The sequence below is a fragment of the Oncorhynchus mykiss genome, chromosome 12 (assembly GCF_057628025.1).
Source record: "Oncorhynchus mykiss isolate SJ-2025 chromosome 12, ASM5762802v1, whole genome shotgun sequence".
Classification (NCBI taxonomy): domain Eukaryota; kingdom Metazoa; phylum Chordata; class Actinopteri; order Salmoniformes; family Salmonidae; genus Oncorhynchus; species Oncorhynchus mykiss.
The window spans coordinates 84849413-84871128 of record NC_143033.1 but is presented as its reverse complement, the minus strand read 5'-3'; the positions used below and the strand labels follow the sequence as shown (position 1 = coordinate 84871128).

Genomic DNA, 21716 nt, shown 5'->3' with positions numbered 1-21716 from the left:
ATATACAAATGTTTTGCTGATTGAGTGACTATCAGTGTCTGACATAACAAGAGAAAAACTGCTGATGAACCAAATTTCAAAATTGCACCTTGTGTATTCTACTATTCTAACTTGCAACAGTAAGGCTTATTACATTTTTTGGGGGAGCCGCCAATTGCCAATCCCCTCTTTAAAATGTATATTTAAATCTCTCTACCCTCGCAATGATTCTCCTGAATCCCTTGGTGACACCCTCCATCAATGTCTTACTTTTGCCATCTACTAACTATCCTTGGTTATCCCATTAGCCGACTCTTGCTATTTTTCTCTGTGTCCCTCCCTCTCCCATCGCTCTGTCCCTATAAGGGAGGATTCCGGGAGAGTATGGGGAGGGATGACGGATTAAGTGACCTGTCATCAACCCCTTTCCTTCCTACTACCCACGTCCCGACTCCAGAGATCAGATGTCCTTCTCCCTTTCTCTCTTGCCTGATCATTACTTCTACTTGTTGTTCAGCACAGTATACATTATATGCATGCCTTTCTGTCAAAGTCATTTTAATCTCTTTGGGGCAGTGTGCAGCTGTTCAGTCTTCAGGACACATACAGTGGAGTGTAAGTCACAAACATGGAAGCTTTATTGGAAAGACCAGTGGATCAGAGTTCAGCCAACCACGATGGGAAGTTGTTGAAATACATCATAACCTCTAAACTGGGCATACAGTAATGTGGCAGCTTTTTTGGTACACATGCTTCAAGCAAGGAAGACAGTGAGGTTCTCAGCCTTATTCTTCCTTTGCTCATCCTCCCAGTTTTGCTTGGCCTCTGCTGATGTTGTAACAAGCTCACATTTTTCTCATCATCCTGTCGGCTCCCTCTCCGCCACTGGGCAGACACATCGTGAAAGCTGGAGAGTTAGGTTTCCCTCAGACAGGATGGACTGTCCTGCGCAAGAGAGCTGGGCTAAAAGGACAGACTGGCCAATCATTCCAGCAATGTGTTGGCAGGGCCACCGTGATCAATGACCAGTAGACCTCCTGTCCTCTAAAAAGTAATTCATTGGTGTTAGCAAAGGCCCTGGCTTCCTGCAATGGTGCAGACTGTCAGGAAGAACCATTAAGACATATCGCTCACGCTCTCTGCTATCCCCTCCATCACTGAAAGCTTGCTATCTAGCGACATCCTCAAACACGCGTTTAGGGCATTTGAGAGCACTTTGGCATCGCAATGGATGTAGAAAATAAATGGAAACGCTCACTCTGTACCTAGTTCTCACGTGGGTGGGTGTGTAGGGGTACACGTGTGTACCGGTATCCTATGTGTGCACGTGTGTGTTATGTAAAGGAGAAAATACCCATATCAGTCCCTCCAGGATTTTGGAATTCTGCGATTCTGCATATTATATGAGGGGTTGCAAATTTGACCAATCACCACACTATTACTGTATAAAACAGTCAAATCACAGCAATATTACTGCATAAAACTGTTCAATGACCACACTACAAAAAGAAGGCTCGAAATTCTTACCAATCCCAACACTTTTACCACAAACAATGGTTCAATCAAGCCACTTAACAAATCCGCCTATGCCCTCAGACGGACCATCAAACAGGCAAAGCGTCAATACAGGACTTTTATGCTCACTTCGAGGCAAGCAACACTGAAGCATGCATGAGAGCACCAGCTGTTCCAGACGACTGTAATCACGCTCTCCATAGCCGATGTGAGCAAGACCTTTAAACAGGTCAAAATTCACAAAGCCTCAGGGCCAGATGGATTACCAGGACGTGTACTCAGAGCATGCGCGGACCAACTTGCAAATGTCTTCACTGACATTTTAAACCTCTCACTGACTGAGTCTGTAATACCTACATGTTTCAAACAGACCACCATAGTCCCTGTGCCCAAGAAAGCGAAGGTAACCTGCCTAAATGATTACCGCCACGTAGCACTCACGTTGGTAGCACTCACATCAACACCATCATGTCGGAAACCCTAGACCCACTCCAATCCACATACCACCCCAACAGATCCACAGATGACGCAAGCTCAATCGCACTCCACACTGCCCTTTCTCACCTGGACAAATGGAACACCTATGTGAGAATGTTGTTCATTGACAACAGCTCAGCATTCAACACCATAGTGCCCACAAAGTTCATCACTAAGCTAAGGACCCTGGGACCTAACACCTCCTTCTGCAACTGGATCCTGGACTTCCTGACGGGCCGCCCCCAACAATGAGACAGTCTATAGGGAGGAGGAGACCTGGCAGTGTGGTGTCAGGACAACACCCTCTCCCTCAATGTGAGCAAGACAAAGGAGCTGATCATGGACTATAGGAAAAGGAGGGCCGAACAGTCCCCCATTAACATCGACGGGCTGAAGTGGAGCAGGTCGAGAGTTTCAAGTTCCTGGTCATGGTCTAAAAACATCAAGGCAGTTGTGAAGAGGGCATGACAACACATTTTCCCCCTCAGGAGAATGAAAAGATTTGTCATGGGTCCCCAGATCCTAAAAAAAAAAGTTCAACAGCTGCACCGTTGAGAGCATCCTGATGGGTTGCATCACCGCTTGGTATGGCAACTGCTCGGCATCTGACCGAAGGTAGGGGGCCAAGCTTCCTGACATCCAGGACCTATATACATGGCGGTGTCAGAGGAAGGCCATAAAATTGTCAAAGACTCCAGTCACCCAAGTCATAAACTGATTTCTCTGCTACCGCACAGCAAGTGGTACCGGAGCGCCAAGTCTAGGACCAAAAGGCTCCTTAACAGCTTCAACCCCCAAGCCATAAGACTGCTGAACAATTAATCAAATGGCCACCCGGACAATTTACATTGACACCATCCCTTTGTTTTATACTGCTGCTACTCGCTGTTTATTATCTATGCACAGTCACTTTACAAATGACCTCAACTAACCTGTACCCCCCACATTGACTCGTTATCGGTACCCCCTGTATATAGCCCTATTATTGTTATGTCATTTTCTTGTTACTTTTTGATTCAAATTGTTATATATTTTTTTACTTTAGTTTATTTAGTAAATATTTTCTTAACTCTATTTCTTGAACTGCATTGTTGGTTAAGGGCTTGTAATTAAGCATTTCACGGTAAGGTCTACTACACCTGCTGTATTCGGCGCATGTTACAAATAAAATTTGATTTGATTTGACATGTCAACAAACCTTTACCCCAGTCAGTGCATTTTCAAACCTATGGTTGACTTCTTCTGAGCCCTGGTACAGATAACATGAATTTGTGTGTGAATGTGTCATGTACTGTCATGTTGTGTCTTGTCTCTGTCCTTTCCCTTCACCCTGTCTCCCTCTGCTGGTCGTTGTTAGGTTACCTTTTCTCCCCCGCTTTCCCCCAGCTGTTCCTTGTCTCCTCTAACTACCCATTCACCCCGTTTCCCACCTGTTCCCTTTTTCCCTCTGATTAGGTCCCTATATCTCTCTCTGTTTCTGTTCCTGTCCTTGTCGGATTCTTGTTTGTTGTGTTTCATGCCTGAGCCAGACTATTGTCATGTTTGCTGTAACCTTGTCCTGTCCTGTCGGAATCTGCCGGTCTATCTGAGCCTACCTATGTTTGGTTATTAAAGAAACTCTGTTTAAGTTAGTTCGCTTTTGGGTCCTCATTCACTCACCATAACAGAAGAATCCGACCAAGAATGGACCCAGCGACTTCGGATCCTCTCCACTCAGCCGTCGGGATCCAGGGAGCGATGCTAGGCAGACACGAGCAGGAAGTGTCTGCTGCTCGACATGCCGTTGAGACCCTGGCCACCCAAGTCTCCAACCTCACAGAACAGGTTCACCATCTCCGCCTCGATCCACCGGCCACTTCCAGGGCTTTCGAATCTCCGGAGCCCAGAATCAATAACCCGCCGTGTTACTCTGGGGAGCCCACTGAATGCCGCTCGTTCCTCACCCAGTGTGATATTGTGTTTTCTCTCCAGCCCAACACTTACTCCAGGAGCACTGCTCGTGTCGCCTACGTCATATCTCTCCTTATTGGACGGGCTCGTGAGTGGGGCACGGCAATCTGGGAGGCAAGGGCTGAGTGTACTAACCAGTATCAAGACTTTAAGGAGGAGATGATACGGGTTTTTGATCGATCTGTTTTTGGGGAGGAGGCTTCCAGGGCCCTGTCTTCCCTATGTCAAGGCAATCGATCCATAACAGACTACTCTATTGAGTTTCGCACTCTTGCTGTCTCCAGTGGCTGGAACGAGCCGGCCTTGCTCGCTCGTCTTCTGGAGGGTTTCCGCGCAGAGGTAAAGGATGAGATTCTCTCCCGGGAGGTTCCTTCCAGCGTGGATTCCTTGATTGAACTCGCTATTCGCATTGAGCGACGGGTTGATCTTCGTCACCGAGCTCGTGGAAAGGAGCTCGCACTCTCCGTCGCCCCCCTCTCCGCATCACTACCATCTTCCTCTGCCGGCTCGGGTGCTGAGCCCATGCAGCTGGGAGGTATCCGCATCTCGACTAAGGAGAGGGAACGGAGAATCACCAACCGCCTCTGTCTCTATTGCGGTTCCGCTGGTCATTTTGTCACTTCATGTCCAGTAAAAGGCCAGAGCTCGTCAGTAAGCGGAGGGCTACTGGTGAGCGCTACTACTCCTGTCTCTCCTTCAAGATCCTGCACTACCTTGTCGGTCCATCTACGCTGGACCGGTTCGTCAGCTTCCTGCAGTGCCTTAATAGACTCTGGGGCGGAGGGCTGTTTTATGGACGAGACCTGGGCTCGGGAACATGACATTCCTCTCAGACAGTTAAAGGAGCCCACGGCCTTGTTCGCCCTGGATGGTAGTCCTCTCCCCAGGATTCAGCGTGAGACGCTACCTTTAACCCTCACTGTTTCTGGTAATCATAGTGAAACCATTTCTTTTTTAATTTTTCGTTCACCTTTTACACCTGTTGTTTTGGGCCATCCCTGGCTAGTTTGTCATAATCCTTCCATTAATTGGTCTAGTAATTCTATCCTCTCCTGGAACGTCTCTTGTCATGTGAAATGTTTAATGTCTGCTATCCCTCCTGTTTCCTCTGTCTCTTCTTCACAGGAGGAGCCTGGTGATTTGACAGGGGTGCCGGAGGAATATCACGATCTGCGCACGGTGTTCAGTCGGTCCAGGGCCACCTCTCTTCCTCCACACCGGTCGTATGATTGTAGTATTGATCTCCTTCCGGGAACCACCCCCCCCCGGGGTAGACTATACTCTCTGTCGGCTCCCGAACGTGAGGCTCTCGAAGATTATTTGTCTGTAGCTCTTGACGCCGGTACCATAGTCCCCTCCTCCTCTCCCGCCGGAGCGGGGGTTTTTTTTGTCAAGAAGAAGGACGGGTCTCTGCGCCCCTGCATAGATTATCGAGGGCTGAATGACATAACAGTGAAGAATCGTTATCCGCTTCCTCTTATGTCTTCAGCCTTCGAGATCCTGCAGGGAGCCAGGTTTTTCACTAAGTTGGACCTTCGTAACGCTTACCATCTCGTGCGCATCAGGGAGGGGGACGAGTGGAAGACGGCGTTTAACACTCCGTTAGGGCACTTTGAATACCGGGTTCTTCCTTTCGGCCTCGCTAACGCTCCAGCTGTCTTTCAGGCATTAGTCAATGATGTCCTGAGAGACATGCTGAACATCTTTGTTTTCGTTTACCTTGACGATATCCTGATTTTTTCACCGTCACTCCAGATTCATGTTCAGCACGTTCGACGTGTCCTCCAGCGCCTTTTAGAGAATTGTCTTTTTGTGAAGGCTGAGAAGTGCACTTTTCATGCCTCCTCCGTCACATTTCTCGGTTCTGTTATTTCCGCTGAAGGCATTAAGATGGATCCCGCTAAGGTCCAAGCTGTCATTGATTGGCCCGTCCCTAAGTCACGCGTCGAGCTGCAGCGCTTTCTCGGCTTCGCGAACTTCTATCGTCGTTTCATCCGTAATTTCGGTCAGGTGGCAGCTCCTCTCACAGCCCTTACTTCTGTCAAGACGTGCTTTAAGTGGTCCGTTTCCGCCCAGGGAGCTTTTGATCTCCTCAAGAATCGTTTTACATCCGCTCCTATCCTTGTTACACCTGACGTCTCTAGACAGTTCGTTGTCGAGGTTGACGCGTCAGAGGTGGGCGTGGGAGCCATCCTTTCTCAGCGCTCCCTCTCTGACGACAAGGTCCACCCATGCGCGTATTTTTCTCATCGCCTGTCGCCGTCGGAACGTAACTATGATGTGGGTAACCGCGAACTGCTCGCCATCCGGTTAGCCCTAGGCGAATGGCGACAGTGGTTGGAGGGGGCGACCGTTCCTTTTGTCGTTTGGACTGACCATAGGAACCTTGAGTACATCCGTTCTGCCAAACGACTTAATGCGCGTCAGGCGCGTTGGGCGCTGTTTTTCGCTCGTTTCGAGTTCGTGATTTCTTATCGTCCGGGCTCTAAGAACACCAAGCCTGATGCTTTGTCTCGTCTCTTCAGTTCTTCAGTAGCCTCCACTGACCCCGAGGGGATTCTCCCTGAGGGGCGTGTTGTCGGGTTGACTGTCTGGGGAATTGAGAGGCAGGTAAAACAAGCGCTCACTCACACTCCGTCGCCGCGCGCTTGTCCTAGGAACCTTCTTTTCGTTCCCGTTCCTACTCGTCTGGCCGTTCTTCAGTGGGCTCACTCTGCCAAGTTAGCCGGCCACCCTGGCGTTCGGGGTACGCTTGCTTCCATTCGCCAGCGTTTTTGGTGGCCCACCCGGGAGCATGACACGCGTCGTTTCGTGGCTGCTTGTTCGGTCTGCGCGCAGACTAAGTCCGTTAACTCTCCTCCTGCCGGCCGTCTCAGGCCGCTTCCTATTCCCCCTCGACCGTGGTCTCACATCGCCTTAGATTTTGTCACCGGACTGCCTTCGTCAGCGGGGAAGACTGTTATTCTTACGGTTGTCGATAGGTTCTCTAAGGCGGCTCATTTCATTCCCCTTGCTAAGCTTCCTTCTGCTAAAGAGACGGCACAAATCATCATCGAGAATGTTTTCAGAATTCATGGCCTTCCGTCAGACGTCGTTTCGGACAGAGGTCCGCAATTCACGTCTCAATTTTGGAGGGAGTTTTGCCGTTTGATTGGGGCTTCCGTCAGTCTCTCTTCCGGCTTTCACCCCCAGTCTAACGGTCAAGCAGAACGGGCCAATCAGACTATTGGTCGCATCTTACGCAGTCTTTCTTTTCGTAACCCTGCGTCTTGGTCAGAACAGCTCCCCTGGGCAGAATACGCCCACAACTCGCTTCCTTCGTCTGCGACCGGGCTATCTCCTTTTCAGAGTAGCCTCGGGTACCAGCCTCCGCTGTTCTCATCTCAGTTCGCCGAGTCCAGCGTCCCCTCCGCTCAGGCTTTTGTCCAACGTTGCGAGCGCACCTGGAAGAGGGTCAGGTCTGCACTTTGCCGTTATAGGACGCAGACTGTGAGGGCTGCTAATAAGCGTAGAACTAAGAGTCCTAGATATTGTCGCGGTCAGAGAGTTTGGCTCTCCACTCAGAACCTTCCCCTTAAGACGGCTTCTCGCAAGTTGACCCCGCGGTTCATTGGTCCGTTCCGTATTTCTCGGGTCATTAATCCTGTCGCAGTTCGACTTCTTCTTCCGCGATACCTTCGTCGCGTCCACCCGGTCTTCCATGTCTCCTGCATCAAGCCCGTCCTTCGCGCCCCCGCTCGTCTTCCCCCCCCCCCCCCCATCCTTGTCGAGGGCGCACCCATCTACAGGGTCCGTAGAATTTTGGACATGCGTCCTCGGGGCCGTGGTCACCAGTACCTCGTAGATTGGGAGGGGTACGGTCCTGAGGAGAGGAGTTGGGTTCCCTCTCGGGATGTGCTGGACCGTGCGCTGATCGAGGATTTCCTCCGTTGCCGCCAGGTTTCCTCCTCGAGTGCGCCAGGAGGCGCTCGGTGAGTGGGGGGGTACTGTCATGTACTGTCATGTTGTGTCTTGTCTCTGTCCTTTCCCTTCACCCGGTCTCCCTCTGCTGGTCGTTGTTAGGTTACCTTTTCTCCCCCGCTTTCCCCCAGCTGTTCCTTGTCTCCTCTAACTACCCATTCACCCCGTTTCCCACCTGTTCCCTTTTTCCCTCTGATTAGGTCCCTATATCTCTCTCTGTTTCTGTTCCTGTCCTTGTCGGATTCTTGTTTGTTGTGTTTCATGCCTGAGCCAGACTATCGTCATGTTTGCTGTAACCTTGTCCTGTCCTGTCGGAATCTGCCGGTCTATCTGAGCCTACCTATGTTTGGTTATTAAAGAAACTCTGTTTAAGTTAGTTCGCTTTTGGGTCCTCATTCACTCACCATAACAGAATGAGTCCCTTGAGAGATACTGGTAGATGAAAAGTAAGAGTCAACAAAACCCAGGGAACTTGAAATAAATGAAGAACAGGACTCAAGTATCTGAGAACACCCTTGTATTGTAAGCCATCACAAGGTATCACAATAAATATTTGGACCAATCAAAATGACATGAACAAAGCCACATTTAGCATACCTTTGGACCACATTTGCAACAACTTCTGCTTTACTGTTTCATTGACATTTCGCAATGAGTTATCTAAGAAAACAAACCATTTACCGCAAATCAAGCATATACCTGATGACCAAACTGTCAACCGCTGGCATGTCAAAGAGGTACAGTGCCTTGCAAGTGTATTCACCCCCCTTGGTGTTTTTCCTATTTTGTTGCATTACAACCTGTAATTTAAATGGATTTTTATTTGGATTTCACGTAATGGACATACACAAAATAGTCCAAATTGGTGAAGTGAAATGAAAAAAATTACTTGTTTCAAAAGATTCTAAAAAATAAGAAACGGAAAAGTGGTGTTTGCATATGTATTCACCCCCTTTGCTATGGAGCCACTAAATAAGATCTGGTGCAACCAATTACCTTCAGAAGTCACATATTTATTGAAATAAAGTCCACATGTGGGCAATCTAAGTGTCACATGATCTCAGAATATATACACCTGTTCCGAAAAGCCCTAGAGTCTGCAACACCACTAAGCAAGGGACACCACCAAGCAAGTGGCACCATGAAGACCAAGGAGCTCTCCAAACAGTTCAGGGACAAAGTTGTGGAAAAGTACAGATCAGGGTTGGGTTATAAAAAAATATCTGAAACTTTGAACATCCCACGGAGCACCATTAAATCCATTATAAAAAAATGGAAGGAAAATGGCACCACAACAAACCTACCAAGAGAGGGCCGCCCACCAAAACTCACAGACCAGGCAAGGAGGGCATTAATCAGAGAGGCAACAAAGAGACCAAAGATAACCCTGAAGGAGCTGCAAAGCTCCACAGCAGAGATTGAAGTATCTGTCTATACGACCACTTTAAGCCGTACACTACACAAAGCTGGGCTTTACGGAAGAGTGTCCAGAACAATGTCATTGCTTAAAGGAAAAAATAAGCAAACACGTTTGGTGTTTGCCAAAAGGCAAGTGGGAGACTCCCCAAACATATGGAAGAAGGTACTCTGGTCAGATGAGACTAAAATGTAGATTTTTGGCCATCAAGGAAAATGCTATGTCTGGCGCAAACCCAACACCTACCATCACCCCAAGAACACCATCCCCACAGTGAAGCATGGTGGTGGCAGCATCATGCTGTGGGGATGTTTTTCATCGGCAGGGACTGGGAAACTGGTCAGAATTGAAGGATGGTTCTAAATACAGGGAAATTCTTGAGGGAAACCTGTTTCAGTCTTCCAGAGACTTGAGATTGGGATAGAGATTCACCTTCCAGCAGGACAATGACCCCAAGCATACTGCTAAAGCAATACTCAAGTGGTTTAAGGGGAACCATTTAAATGTCTTGGAATGGCCTAGTCAAAGCCCAGACCTCAATCCAATTGAGAATCTGTGGTATGGGCCTCCCGGGTGGCGCAGTGGTTAAGGGCGCTGTACTGCAGCGCCAGCTGTGCCAGCAGAGACTCTGGGTTTGCGCCCAGGCTCTGTCGTAACCGGCCACGACCGGAAGGTCCGTGGGGCGACGCACAATTGGCCTAGCGTTTTCTGGGTTAGGGAGGGTTTGGCCGGTAGGGATATCCTTGTCTGATCTCGCACCAGCGACTCCTGTGGCGGGCCAGGCGCAGTACGCGCTAACCAAGGTTGCCAGGCGCACGGTGTTTCCTCCGACACATTGGTGCGGCTGGCTTCCGGGTTGGATGCGCGCTGTGTTAAGAAGCTGTGCGGCTTGGTTGGGTTGTGTATCGGAGGACGCATGACTTTCAACCTTCTTCTCTCCCGAGCCCGTACGGGAGTTGTAGCGATGAGACAAGATAGTAGCTACTAACAATTGGATACCACGAAATTGGGGAGAAAAAGGGGTAAAAAATTCACACAAAAAAAAAGAAACAAAAAAGAGAATCTGTGGTATGATTTAAAGATTGCTGTACACCAGCAGAACCCATCCAACTTGAAGGAGCTGGAGCAGTTCATTCTTGAAGAATGGGCAAAAATCCCAGTGCCAAGCTTATAGAGACATACCCCAAGAGACTTGCAGCTGTAATTGCTGCAAAAGGTGGCTCTACAAAGTATTGACTTGTGGGAGGGTGAATAGTTACGCAAGCTCAGGTTTTCAGTTTTTTTGTGTTATTTCTTGTTTGTTTCACAATAAAAAATATTTTGCATCTTCAAAGTAGTATGTTATGTAAATCAAATGATACAAACCCCGTAAAAATCTATTTTTATTCCAGGTTGTAAGGCAACAAAATAGGAAAAATACCAAGGGGGGGTATTCACAAGTCCCTGTATATCAAGGGACTTTAATGTGAACCTTGTTGAGGCAATTAAAACAGATTAAGTCTGATAGGTGAGAATGAGAGATGAGCTGAAATTAGATGGATGACCCTGTGAAAATCAGGTCATTTGAGCTAATGTCGCCCATAGACGAAAGGAGACTGGCTGATGGTGACAGTCCGAGTGGAAACAGCAATAGCACCCAGTTTTCTGAGAAAGTGGGATGACAAATGATTGGACAGGAGGGAGAACTGGAGATTAAACAACATCTAGAGTACTTCAGCAGCAGAGACAAACATGCTGTCAGTGGCGTGAAATAATGTCCATCACACACAACTTGTAATCTTATAACGGCCTGACCCCTGGTGTCAGTGGCTGTGATGTGTGTCCTTAGCGGATGTAAAGCCGTAACCCAAACCTGGGCTGGTATGGGTAAACTACATTAATCAGTGCTAAGAAAAAAGACTCCGAATAGCACACACTTTCCAAAGTGATATATGGCATAAAGGCAAATAGTGGGAGGGAGGGGGGATGAAGGCAGAGAGTGGCAGGAGCAGGGAGATAGAAGCAAGGAAAGGAGAGATGAAGAGAAGGAAAGGAGAGAAGGAATCATGGTCAGTAACTGCACCTAGCACAACCTCTACAAACTGCAGCTAGCACAACATCTACAAACTGCAGCTAGCACAACCTCTACAAACTGCACATAACACAACTTCTACAAACTGCAACTAGCACAACCTCTGCAAATGCACAGTGAATAAATACATAACAACAATCTGACACAAGATAATGTTCTACTTGGGAAAGAAAATTCATTTTTGCCTTTTTTCTGTAGGAAGAAAATCCCAGGCAGCTCCTGCAGGTATGATTTCTGTAATATTGCATGTATAAGTACTGAAAAGCCTTTGTAAATCCTGACTAACAATGGCATCCAGGAATTACATTAGACCGGTGGTGTAATTCAAACTGGATTATCTCATCAGTATACCATTAATGGATTTCACACTTTATCTCTCTCTCTCCTCATAACAGAGGTGCCGCCGGTGTACGAGCCCAATATTCATGATCCCACCACCAGGGCTGACCTCATGAAATGTAAGGCCATGTAATTGGCTCTTTATCACTTTGGGCCTCACTCTCTGTAATGCATTTGATGCTAAATCCTGCTTTCCCACAGCCTATACAATGTTGAAATGCACAATTATGACCTGGCTTACAGTATATCCGCTTCACGGCCTACACACAAGAGATTGTACAAATCTCAATAATATCGCAGTACTCATCTGACCTTATCTGTTATCCGACCCTTTCTTCTCATCCATATTCATCCAACCACTCAACTCAATTCCTCTCTCTTTACCTCATCGTTTCTCTTTCTCCCCTCAGACTGGATCCCCCTCTCCCTGGATGACAAAACGGCCCAGAAGCTGCTGTGGATATCCGAGAGCAACCTCAAGGTGTCGCGTATGTCAGAGGAGGTGTGTCCATACCCCATGAGACCGGAGAGATATGAGCATTCGCCACAGGTTGGTCTGCCATCATCAGTTACAGTGCACACATCATAGTGCCATTGTGTAACTAAAGTGTGCCCACCGTTTTGGACATGCCATCAGTGCATGCCTGGCTCTAAGACATCTCTAATATACCCTTTCTACTATCCACTCTCTACTCTGTGTAGGTGCTGTGTAAGGAGGGTCTGTTGGGGCAGAGAGGGTACTGGGAGGTGGACTATGGCGGCTGGGTGGTGATTGGGGCAGTGTACGAGAGCATGGGCCGGAAGGAAGGGCCATGTGGGCTGGGGGAGAACGAAAGCTCATGGGGTGCGGGCTGGGCCGGCTCCTGCTACCAAGTCTGGCACAACGGGGAGAACGTGGAGGTCGGGCTCCCTTTGTGCAACACCATGAGCATATACCTGGACCAGCCCGCTGGCATCATCAAGTTCTTCATCGTGGAAGGAGAAGGGGAGGCGGAGAAGGCGGTGCGACTGATACACAAGTTCAAAACTGACCTCAAAGAGAAGATTCTGCCTTGTTTCTGGGTTGGCAGTAAATCCTTCTGTTGGATCCGGAAGAAAGAGGGACAGTAACAAGAAGGGTGTAGGAAAGGAGAGATGGAATAATGGGTCAGGGAATTTGTAAGAGAGGGAGGTAAAGTGAACGAGAAGATATATGTTTCTAATATTTGGAGAACAAGCACTGGTGTCAGAATGCAGAATTGAAGCAGAGAATAATCAAATAATCTGTTCACATCATGACTATGGTTTTAAGTGTTGCTGTTATCCCTCTGTTGCATGAGGACAACATACATATGAATTACTAGGTTATATTATATTTAGAATGACAATTTTTATTATATTGACTATTACTATTTATTAGTACAGTCAGTCGTTTTTGTTACAGCACTAGTTTGTTAGTGTTAAAGTAGGGTGTGTAGTTTAAATTCATAGCTTATATAAAAACAATTCTGATTGAACCATGGTCATGTATGAATGTGATGAATAAATACAACTGTGTAACAATAGAGTTAAATTATTTACACTGAAAAAATATATATAAACGTAACATGCAACAATTATACTGAGTTAAGGTTCATATAAGGTCATCATTAAATTGAAATAAACTCATTAGGCCCTAATCTATGGATTTCACATGACTGGGAAAACAGATATGCATCTGTTGGTCACAGACACCTTTTTAAAAAAAGGTAGGGGAGTGTATCAGAAAGTATCTGGTGTGACCACCATTTGCCTCATGCAGCGAGACACATCTCCTTCGCATAGAGTTGATCAGGCTGTTGATTGCGGCCTGTGGAAATTTGTCCCAATCCTCTCCAATAATGGCTGTGCAAAGTTGCTGGATATTGGCAGGAACTGGAACACGGCTGTCGTACACGATCCAGAACATCCCAAACATACTCAATGGGTGACATGTCTGGTGAGAATACAGACCATGGAAAAACTGGGACATTTTCAGCTTCCAGGAATTGTTTACATATCCTTGTGACATGGGGCCATGCACTTTCATGCTGAAACATGGCTGTGGATGAATGGCACGACAATGGACCTCAGGGTCTCATCACAGTATCTCTATGCATTCAAATTGCCCTAGATAAAATGCAATTGTGTTCATTGTTCGTAGCTTATGCCTGCCCATTCAATAACCCCACCATGTGGCACTCCGTTCACAACGTTGACATCAGCTCATCCACACGACGCCATACACAATGTCTGCCATCTGCCCGGTATAGTTGATACCGGAATTAATCCGTGAAGAGCATACTTCTCCTGCGTGCCAGTGGCCGTTGAAGGTTAGCATTTACCTACTTTAGTCAGTCAGGTCAAGACCCTGGTGAGAATGACAAGCATGCAGATGAGCTTCCCCGAGACGGTTTCTGACATAAATTATTTGGTTGTGCAAAGCCACAGTTTCATCAGTTGTCTGGGTATCCGGTCTCCGACGATCCCGCAGGTGAAGGAGCCAGATGTGGAGGTCATGGGCTGGCATGGTTACATGTGGTCTGCAGTTGTGAGGCCGGTTGGACGTACTATCAAATTCTCTAAAATTATGTTGGCGGCGGCTTATGGTAGGGAAATGACGATTCAATTCTCTGGCAACAGCTCTGGTGGACATTCCTGCAGTCAGCATGCCAATTGCACACTCCCTCAACTTGAGACATCTGTGGCCATTGTGTTGTGACAAAACGAAACATTTTAGAGTTGCCTTTCACTGTCCCCAGCACAATGTGCACCTGTTAAGATACATAAATGATATTGCTGTTTAGTTAACACCAGTGGATGGATTATCTTGGTAAAGGAGAAATGATCACTAACAGGGATGTAAAGAAATGTGTACACAAAATGAGAGAAGCTTTTTGTAACGTATGGAACATTTTTGGGACCTTTTATTTCAGCTCATGAAACATGGGACCAACACTTTACATGTGTTTATTTCTGTTCAGGATATTTCTTAATCTGATACTGCCCTCTCTAGGACAGCCATTATACTGCATCCAAATAATATTCAGTGTCAGAACCAACAGCCTGATTCACGGATGTTGTTCCTTAATTTAAACCATACAGGTACTCAAATTAAAACATTTATCTGCTTTTGAAAAGTTGGGAGATGATAGATACATCTCTGTTTGCCTCCTCCGCTTTCTCTCGCTCTCACAGTCAACACATTTGAAGGACATTATTATTATAATAAGTGTCAATATCAGAGATTGTACACCTACTATCATTCTACCAGTCAGTCATTCATTGGCAAGGTAGAAGTATAAAAAGGCATGTTTCATGGAGACATGGTGCCCTTCACTCACAATTTGAAAAGCTACAGGCTTCATGTTAAAAAGCCCCCTAGAGCCAACCATTTCTAGAAGGGTGACCCATCCTCCACGAATCTACTTGGCAAAGTCCCACAACAGATTCAACACCTGTGTCAGTTAGAAACATTTCAATATGTTAGTGTCCATGTTGGTCAGTACAGTGGGTGAGCACATTTGAAGTTGTGTGTAGTGAGTTGTCTTGTAGTGTTTATGGGTGTAAGGTAATGTGTTGAAAATGATATTAGTGTGTATACGAGCATATGTTATGTCAGTTAATCCTCTCTGGGTTCACTGTTGTTACTACCAAATTTGGGGTTAGTGATTAGCTAATACACTGGGGTACTTTTCCACCTGCCAGCCAATCAATTAGCTCTTTCATCCACACACTCTCTCACTCCTTCATCCCCTCACTTTCTTTGGCTCTCTCAATGTTTGAGGGAGAAGTCTCCCGTGTTGAGGCGAGGGCGAGGTAGTCCTCCAAACATTTCTGTTCCGTCGTTGGCTCCTGGGGCCAACAGGGCCTTCATGCTGGCAGCAATATGATCCAGGTCTGCTACACCAGCCTGCAACACAGAGACAGTTAGTGGGTATGTGTGTCAGAATGACTGATTGACAGAGAGAAAGTGAGCTGTATGTTTTTAAATGAAGGTTGACTGACCCGTTCCCCACTATGGCCTTCTCCCTGGTGGGGTCTGTTGCCCTTGAAGCCCCACACAGGAACAGACACGGGGAGAGAGCGGGCCATGTTCATGGGGTTGGGGTGACGGGATGAGAATGACTGCCCCATGGCCATGCTGCGCGGGGGAGGAGGACAGTCCTCACTTAACGAGCCTGGAGCAGAGAGGAGGCACATATTAAGAGCATTAGATCATCATTACCTAATATTACTACACACACTCACCATCAGTGCTCTCCTCCTCTCCATCGGACTCAAAGAATGGTTCACAGTCACGAGACAGCGAGTCCTCATCCATGGAAAACACTCCTGAAGCAGAGAGAGATTAATATTTACAAAGTCATTCAGACCTGAAGATTAAAAAAAATAAAATAGTCCCACAGAGCTGTGTTCACCTGCAGTCTCATTCAGATTACGGCTCCTTTCGTCCATGTCCTCCTCTTCCTCACACTCTTCCTCCAAGTCCCCAATTCCAGGAATGTCTCTCCCTCGTCCAGCCTCCTGTATCATCACAGCCATCTCTCGCTCCCTCTCTCCATTCCCATGCTGCCCAGCAGCTTGACCAATGACAGCCCCTGAGTGGTAGATTGATGGGTAGCTTTGCGAATAGAGTGTGGTATTGGGGCTGATGGTTCCCACCCCACCCTCACCTGTTAGGCCCTGTGGAAGAGAAGTTAAGAACTTTACAATCACACACAGCACTATGAATGACAGCCACATTGAATGGCACAAAATGACTGAGTCAGTCTACTCACCGCCCTGTCAGTGGGCATGTCCACTACCAGTTTAGCTCCTCCGTCTCCTGCACTCAGACGTGTATATCTATGCGCCGTTAGCATAGATGTGGAGTGTAGCACCGCAATGTCGTCCATGTAGCGCCGCGAAGACTCAGCCAAAGCCCCCTGACCCCACACGTGATAGGAGAAATCCCACTTCCGGCCTCCGGCAGGCAAGCCACTGCCACTCTCCCTTTTCCTCTCATCTCCCTCCACTACAGATGGCCAGAACTTCTTACAGGCTGTAAGAATAGCCAGGTCGCAGCCTGACTTCTGACAATATCCCTCCGCTGCGGCAAGTAGTGCCAGCCAGCTCTCTTTGTGGTTGTCTGGGATCTCGGGGTCAGATGATTGGGTGATGGAGGCCATGATGGGTAAACAGGACTTCCAATGACTGTTGGATGTGTTTAATTTATTTGGGCTAGCTTTTATGGAACGTATAGATGCTTTGTAACTGTTTTTATTGATCAATAGTTAAAATGGTTTAGGTTAGTGTAATCAGGCACCTGTAGGACTCAGCCAGCAGTTTGATATTAAATACTATATATATTTTTATTAACAAGTCTTGTGATAAATTTACCTTTTTTCTTACTGCATTGTAGGCTTTAGTGTTGATGTGTTTTTGGAATCTGCTTTTGGCTAATCTGAGGAAACGTTAGGATCCTTTTTCTATTGCTGGTTTGGTTTAAGCTAAGAATAAAACTATCCTTAGTTGTTATAAAGCAGGTTTCAGAGGCACAAGGTGATTGTTTAATATTATTAATGTCAGTGTGCCTGAGAGAACTAGGGGAGAGAAACGAAAATGTTGCTGGTGTTACCTGGAAAAAAACAAAATGGAGAAATAAAGCTTGAGTTGCCCCCCCAAAAAAGTTTGCATTGTTAGTCATTATAGCAATATTAGCTGATGTCACTAGCTAGGCACTATTTAGATTATCACCAAACCAGAATTCAGATAATAATCTAAAAAAATTAGGCATGATGAAACTTCATGAAATTAGATTACAAATGATATGCTTGAGTTGAGTGTAAAATTCACGATCCAAATACTGTACATACATTTCAATTCCATATAACTTTTCTGATGTCAGAGACTGCCTTGTTTCAGTCTGAGTTCATGGTCAATATCTCAGTGGTCAATATCTCAGTGGCAGTTTGAGGATGTTCCAAAATAGACCTATGCTAACCGTGGGAAGACGTTGTCCACCTGTCGTTACGTCTCGCGAACTGTCGCAATTCAGCGTCGTCGTCCCTTTCTCCCCCCACAATCTCGTGCATTCGTTAGCATACGAACTGGCTCTGCCAAAACCTTATGGGGTGACTGCCTGCTCTAGACTTACCCAGCTCGTTTCTAAATGTCATCCCTGTGATTATTACTACCAGGAAAGCACTTCATGACTGCGGATTGTTTGTTTGCTAACATGCTAGCCAACTGGTCTCCTGTGCACTCTCCTCCCAACATGAACACATTTCACCTCCATTTCTTGCCTTTGCAAAGACACTAGCACACACAGACACAAAGAAACAGCAATAACAAGAAGTCAGCTTACACATTCAGTTCCTTATTTCGTCTGTTGCAAGCGTTTTTCTAGTTCTAATTATTTCTTTATCCTTCTTTGTCTGATTCTTCATCTCTCAAGAATAGTCTACCCTAGACTCCGACGTTGCTGTTTAGAGACGCACGTTTTACACGTGACTGTGGGCGGGCTCGTACTCGTCTTGTTTTGGACGCGCACTTGGACGAGGCTTGGGGCTGGCTGCATCTCAATAGTTTGTCATGGTTTCTTCTACTGGTATAATTTACTTCATCCTCACTGATCTGACATGATGGATAGCTTGACAGGTGGAAGCAAATGCTTTTGGTAGGCTTTTCAATCTCCATATTATTCCCACCTAAACTGTCTTCTCATTTTGCAGTGCAGATTAAGGAAAGGAGAGAAGAGTAAAATGTTACATTTTTATTTGACTAGGCAAGTGAGTTAAGAACAAATTCTTATTTACAATGACAGCCTACCCCGGCCAAACCCTAACGACACTGGGCCAATTGTGCACCGCCCTATGGGACTCCCAATGACGACCGGTTGTGATACAGCCTGGAATCGAACCAGAGTCTGTAATGACACCTCTAGCCCTGAGATGCAATGCCTTAGACCGCCTGTGCCACTCGGGAGTACTAAAACTGGGATGCAACTTTGAGAAGACAGACAACAACAACCCCTTGCCGCCTTCATCAGCCTCCCTGTCTAAATTCTCTCTGTCCTAACCACTTCTGTTTTTCGGTGTGATTTTTCTGTTCTTTGCTACATTGGTGGCAGCACCAGGATACTCACTGTCACTCATACATTTGTTAGAAGTTTTTCACTATTCACATTGGGATTTTCATTACCACCACTGATGCCTAATAAACTGCCATTTTCATAATTACATGAAACTGACAAATATTGCAAGAATAGAGCCCCACGGTGGAGGTGTCATAACAGTAGTAGGCCTGATTACCCACAATAAGGAGACAGCCTACAGGGAGGAGGTGAGGGCCTTGTTGGAGTGGTGCCAAGAAAATAACCTCTCCCTCAACGTCAACAAAACAAAGGAGTTGATCGTGAACTTCAGGAGAAGCAGAGGGAGCACGCCCGCATCCACAGGACCGCAGTGGAGAAGGTGAAAAGCTTCAAGTTACTCGATGTACACATCACTGATAATCTGAAATGGTCCACCTACACAGACAATTTGGTGAAGAAGAAGCAACAGCATCTCTTCAACTTCAGGAGGCTGAAGACATTTGGCTAGGCTCCTAGGACCCTCACAAACTTTTACAGAAGCACAATTGAAAGCATCCTGTCAGCTGTATCACTGCCTGGTATGGCAACTGCACCGCCTGCAACTGCAGGGTTCTCCACTGGGTGCTGCGGTCTGCCCAAAGCATCACCAGTGGCGCTGCCGATGGCACAGGAAGGCCAAAAAGATCATCAAGGACATCCGGCACCCGAGCCATGGCCTGTTCAACCGCTGTTGGATCCTGTGTTTTACATTATAGCCATTACCATATATATGATTGAATATTATCTGCTCTTGGCTTGTGTGGATGTATGTATGTGTTATGCAACATAGCTGACTTGAAACATTGTTAAAAGCTTCAGGGCCATGGGCCTTTCACATGATGGAAAAATACAGAGTAGCATGGGGTTGCAGAACAAGCGGTATTTTGTTAGATAACAGGAGCCAGGTGCGAGATAACGGTATGGAGCATGAGCGCATGGATGTTCTTCACAGCAACAGTTACATCTATCAACAGAAGCGCCAAGAGGCGGGGACTCGCCTGAGCGCCTGCAATAGGCTGAGCAAGTTTAAACCACGCCCAGTCTCTACTGTGATAGGCCAACAGACGGGTTGGAACTGTCTATCACAGTATAAAGAATACTGTTTACATTCATCTTGTCAGTTCTCTGTTCTGCCCTGCGTGGTATTACAGTGAGCCCGTATATACGAAAGTTGCATTTGGCATTTATTACTTAGCTAATAAAAAATACATAGTATAAAATCGGTGACTCGTTGTTATATTTATCCTGATACCAGATTCGAATTTTTGCAACTCTAACACCGCTATCATCCAGAAGGCGAGGTCAGTACAGGTTCATCAAAGCTGGGACTGAGAGACTGAAAAACAGCTTCTATCCCAAGGCCATCAGACTGTTAAATAGCCATCAATAGCTGGCCTCCAGCCAGTACCCTGCCCTGCACCTTAGAGGCTGCTGCCCTATGTACATAGAATCACATGTCACTTTAATAATGGAACACTGGTCACTTTAATATTTTTTACATACTGCTTTATTAATTTCATATGTATATACTGTATTCCAGCGGTTTAAGGCACTGCATCTCAGTGCTTGAGGCGTCACTACAGACGCCTGGTTCAAATCCAGGCTGTATCACAACCGGCTGTGATTGGGAGTCCCATAGGGCGGCGCACAATTGGCCCAGCGTCGTCCGGGTTTGGCCGTGATTGTAAATAAGAATTTGCTCTTAACTGACTTGCCTAGTTAAATAAAGGTTAAAGAAAAATAAATAAATACATCCCAGTCAATGCCACTCCGACATTGCTCGTCGTTATATTTATATATTTCTTCATTCCATTATTTTACTTTGAGATGTGTGTATTGTTCGATACTACGGCACTGTTGGAGCTAGGAACACAAGCATTTCGCTACACCCGCAATAACATCTGCTAAATATATATATGTGACCAATACAATTTGATTTGAATACCCATAAAACCTAGTTGTCAAACAGAGAAATGGTTCCAATCGTTTTTCCACCATTAATCTTTCCCATATGGGATTTCAGAAACACATAAGGGCTGTGTTCGTGTAGGTTTACCCTGGCGTGACGTTTTGATAATCATGTAAATCTCGGACAAGGAGACATCAGTATATTCGGCTCTACTTACTCTCAGATTCGAAAATGCTAATTACCATCAAGGTGGACATCATGCAAAACTACAAATCCCTGCAAGCTCCTGCACATCATCGCTAGCTGACACCCTTGTTAACAGGTATTGTGTCAATTTAAAACTTGCACAAGACAGTTCACAGAATTGTCCATTTAAAGAAATGTAGCCAATTTATTCATTACTACATTTAGATAGTTAATCCAGAGATTTTTTACCTTTGCCTCAATTCAGCAGTCTCGTCCAGATCATCATGGCATTTGTAGTTCTTTATAATAGCCTCATTAGCGTTTGCTTTTTGGGGGTAAATACAGGCGAAAATATTGATAAGTCACCTTGTCCTAGAGAGATTCACACAGTTATCAAAACGTCACACCGGGGTAATCCTAAATGAAATACGGGCCTTGTTTTAAGGTGACATCAATGGTGGAAAAAAGATTGGAACCATTTCCCGCTTTGACCACTAGGGTTTATGGGTATTATGATTCCAACGGTGGTACTCTTGCCACGTTAAGAACAACTGGGAAAATACGTCAAATCCTGACATCGGTGATCGTCAGATCGGAAAGTCGGAGCTCTAGAAAGAAGCCCGAGTTGGATAACTGTTCTATCGTTTTTTCCGAGTTCCCTGTTGTTTTGAACGCACTGAAGTCGGAAGTCGGACATTTCCGATTTCCCAGTTCTGAGTTCCCTGTTGTTTTGAACGCGGTATCTATTCCAATTTAAACGTGCCACCACATATGATTGGTTGATGTTCCTGACCACCTG

At 46.3% G+C, this 21716-nt stretch overlaps 2 protein-coding genes across 2 annotated transcripts in view; one reads left to right on the top strand and one right to left on the bottom strand.

Annotated features, from left to right (window-relative positions):
• LOC110539178 (E3 ubiquitin-protein ligase TRIM16-like) overlaps window positions 1-13250 on the top strand; it is an 18768-nt gene extending 5518 nt beyond the window's left edge. The window contains exons 2-5 of the mRNA XM_021626138.3: window positions 11568-11594; window positions 11765-11827; window positions 12119-12258; window positions 12411-13250. Of these exons, the coding sequence (XP_021481813.3) occupies window positions 11568-11594; window positions 11765-11827; window positions 12119-12258; window positions 12411-12818 (638 nt within the window). The 3' untranslated portion in view covers window positions 12819-13250. The remainder of the gene's footprint in view (window positions 1-11567; window positions 11595-11764; window positions 11828-12118; window positions 12259-12410) is intronic.
• A 1349-nt stretch (window positions 13251-14599) lies between these two features.
• LOC110538608 (uncharacterized) lies at window positions 14600-21641 on the bottom strand. Its single transcript, XM_021625523.3, has 6 exons — window positions 18055-21641; window positions 16487-17325; window positions 16127-16391; window positions 15957-16040; window positions 15714-15886; window positions 14600-15618 (listed from the first exon to the last, which is right to left on the bottom strand). The coding sequence occupies exons 2-6, from the start codon at window positions 16874-16876 to the stop codon at window positions 15481-15483; spliced, it is 1050 nt and encodes a 349-aa protein (XP_021481198.1). The 5' UTR covers window positions 16877-17325; window positions 18055-21641; the 3' UTR covers window positions 14600-15480.
• Window positions 21642-21716: the final 75 nt, after the last annotated feature.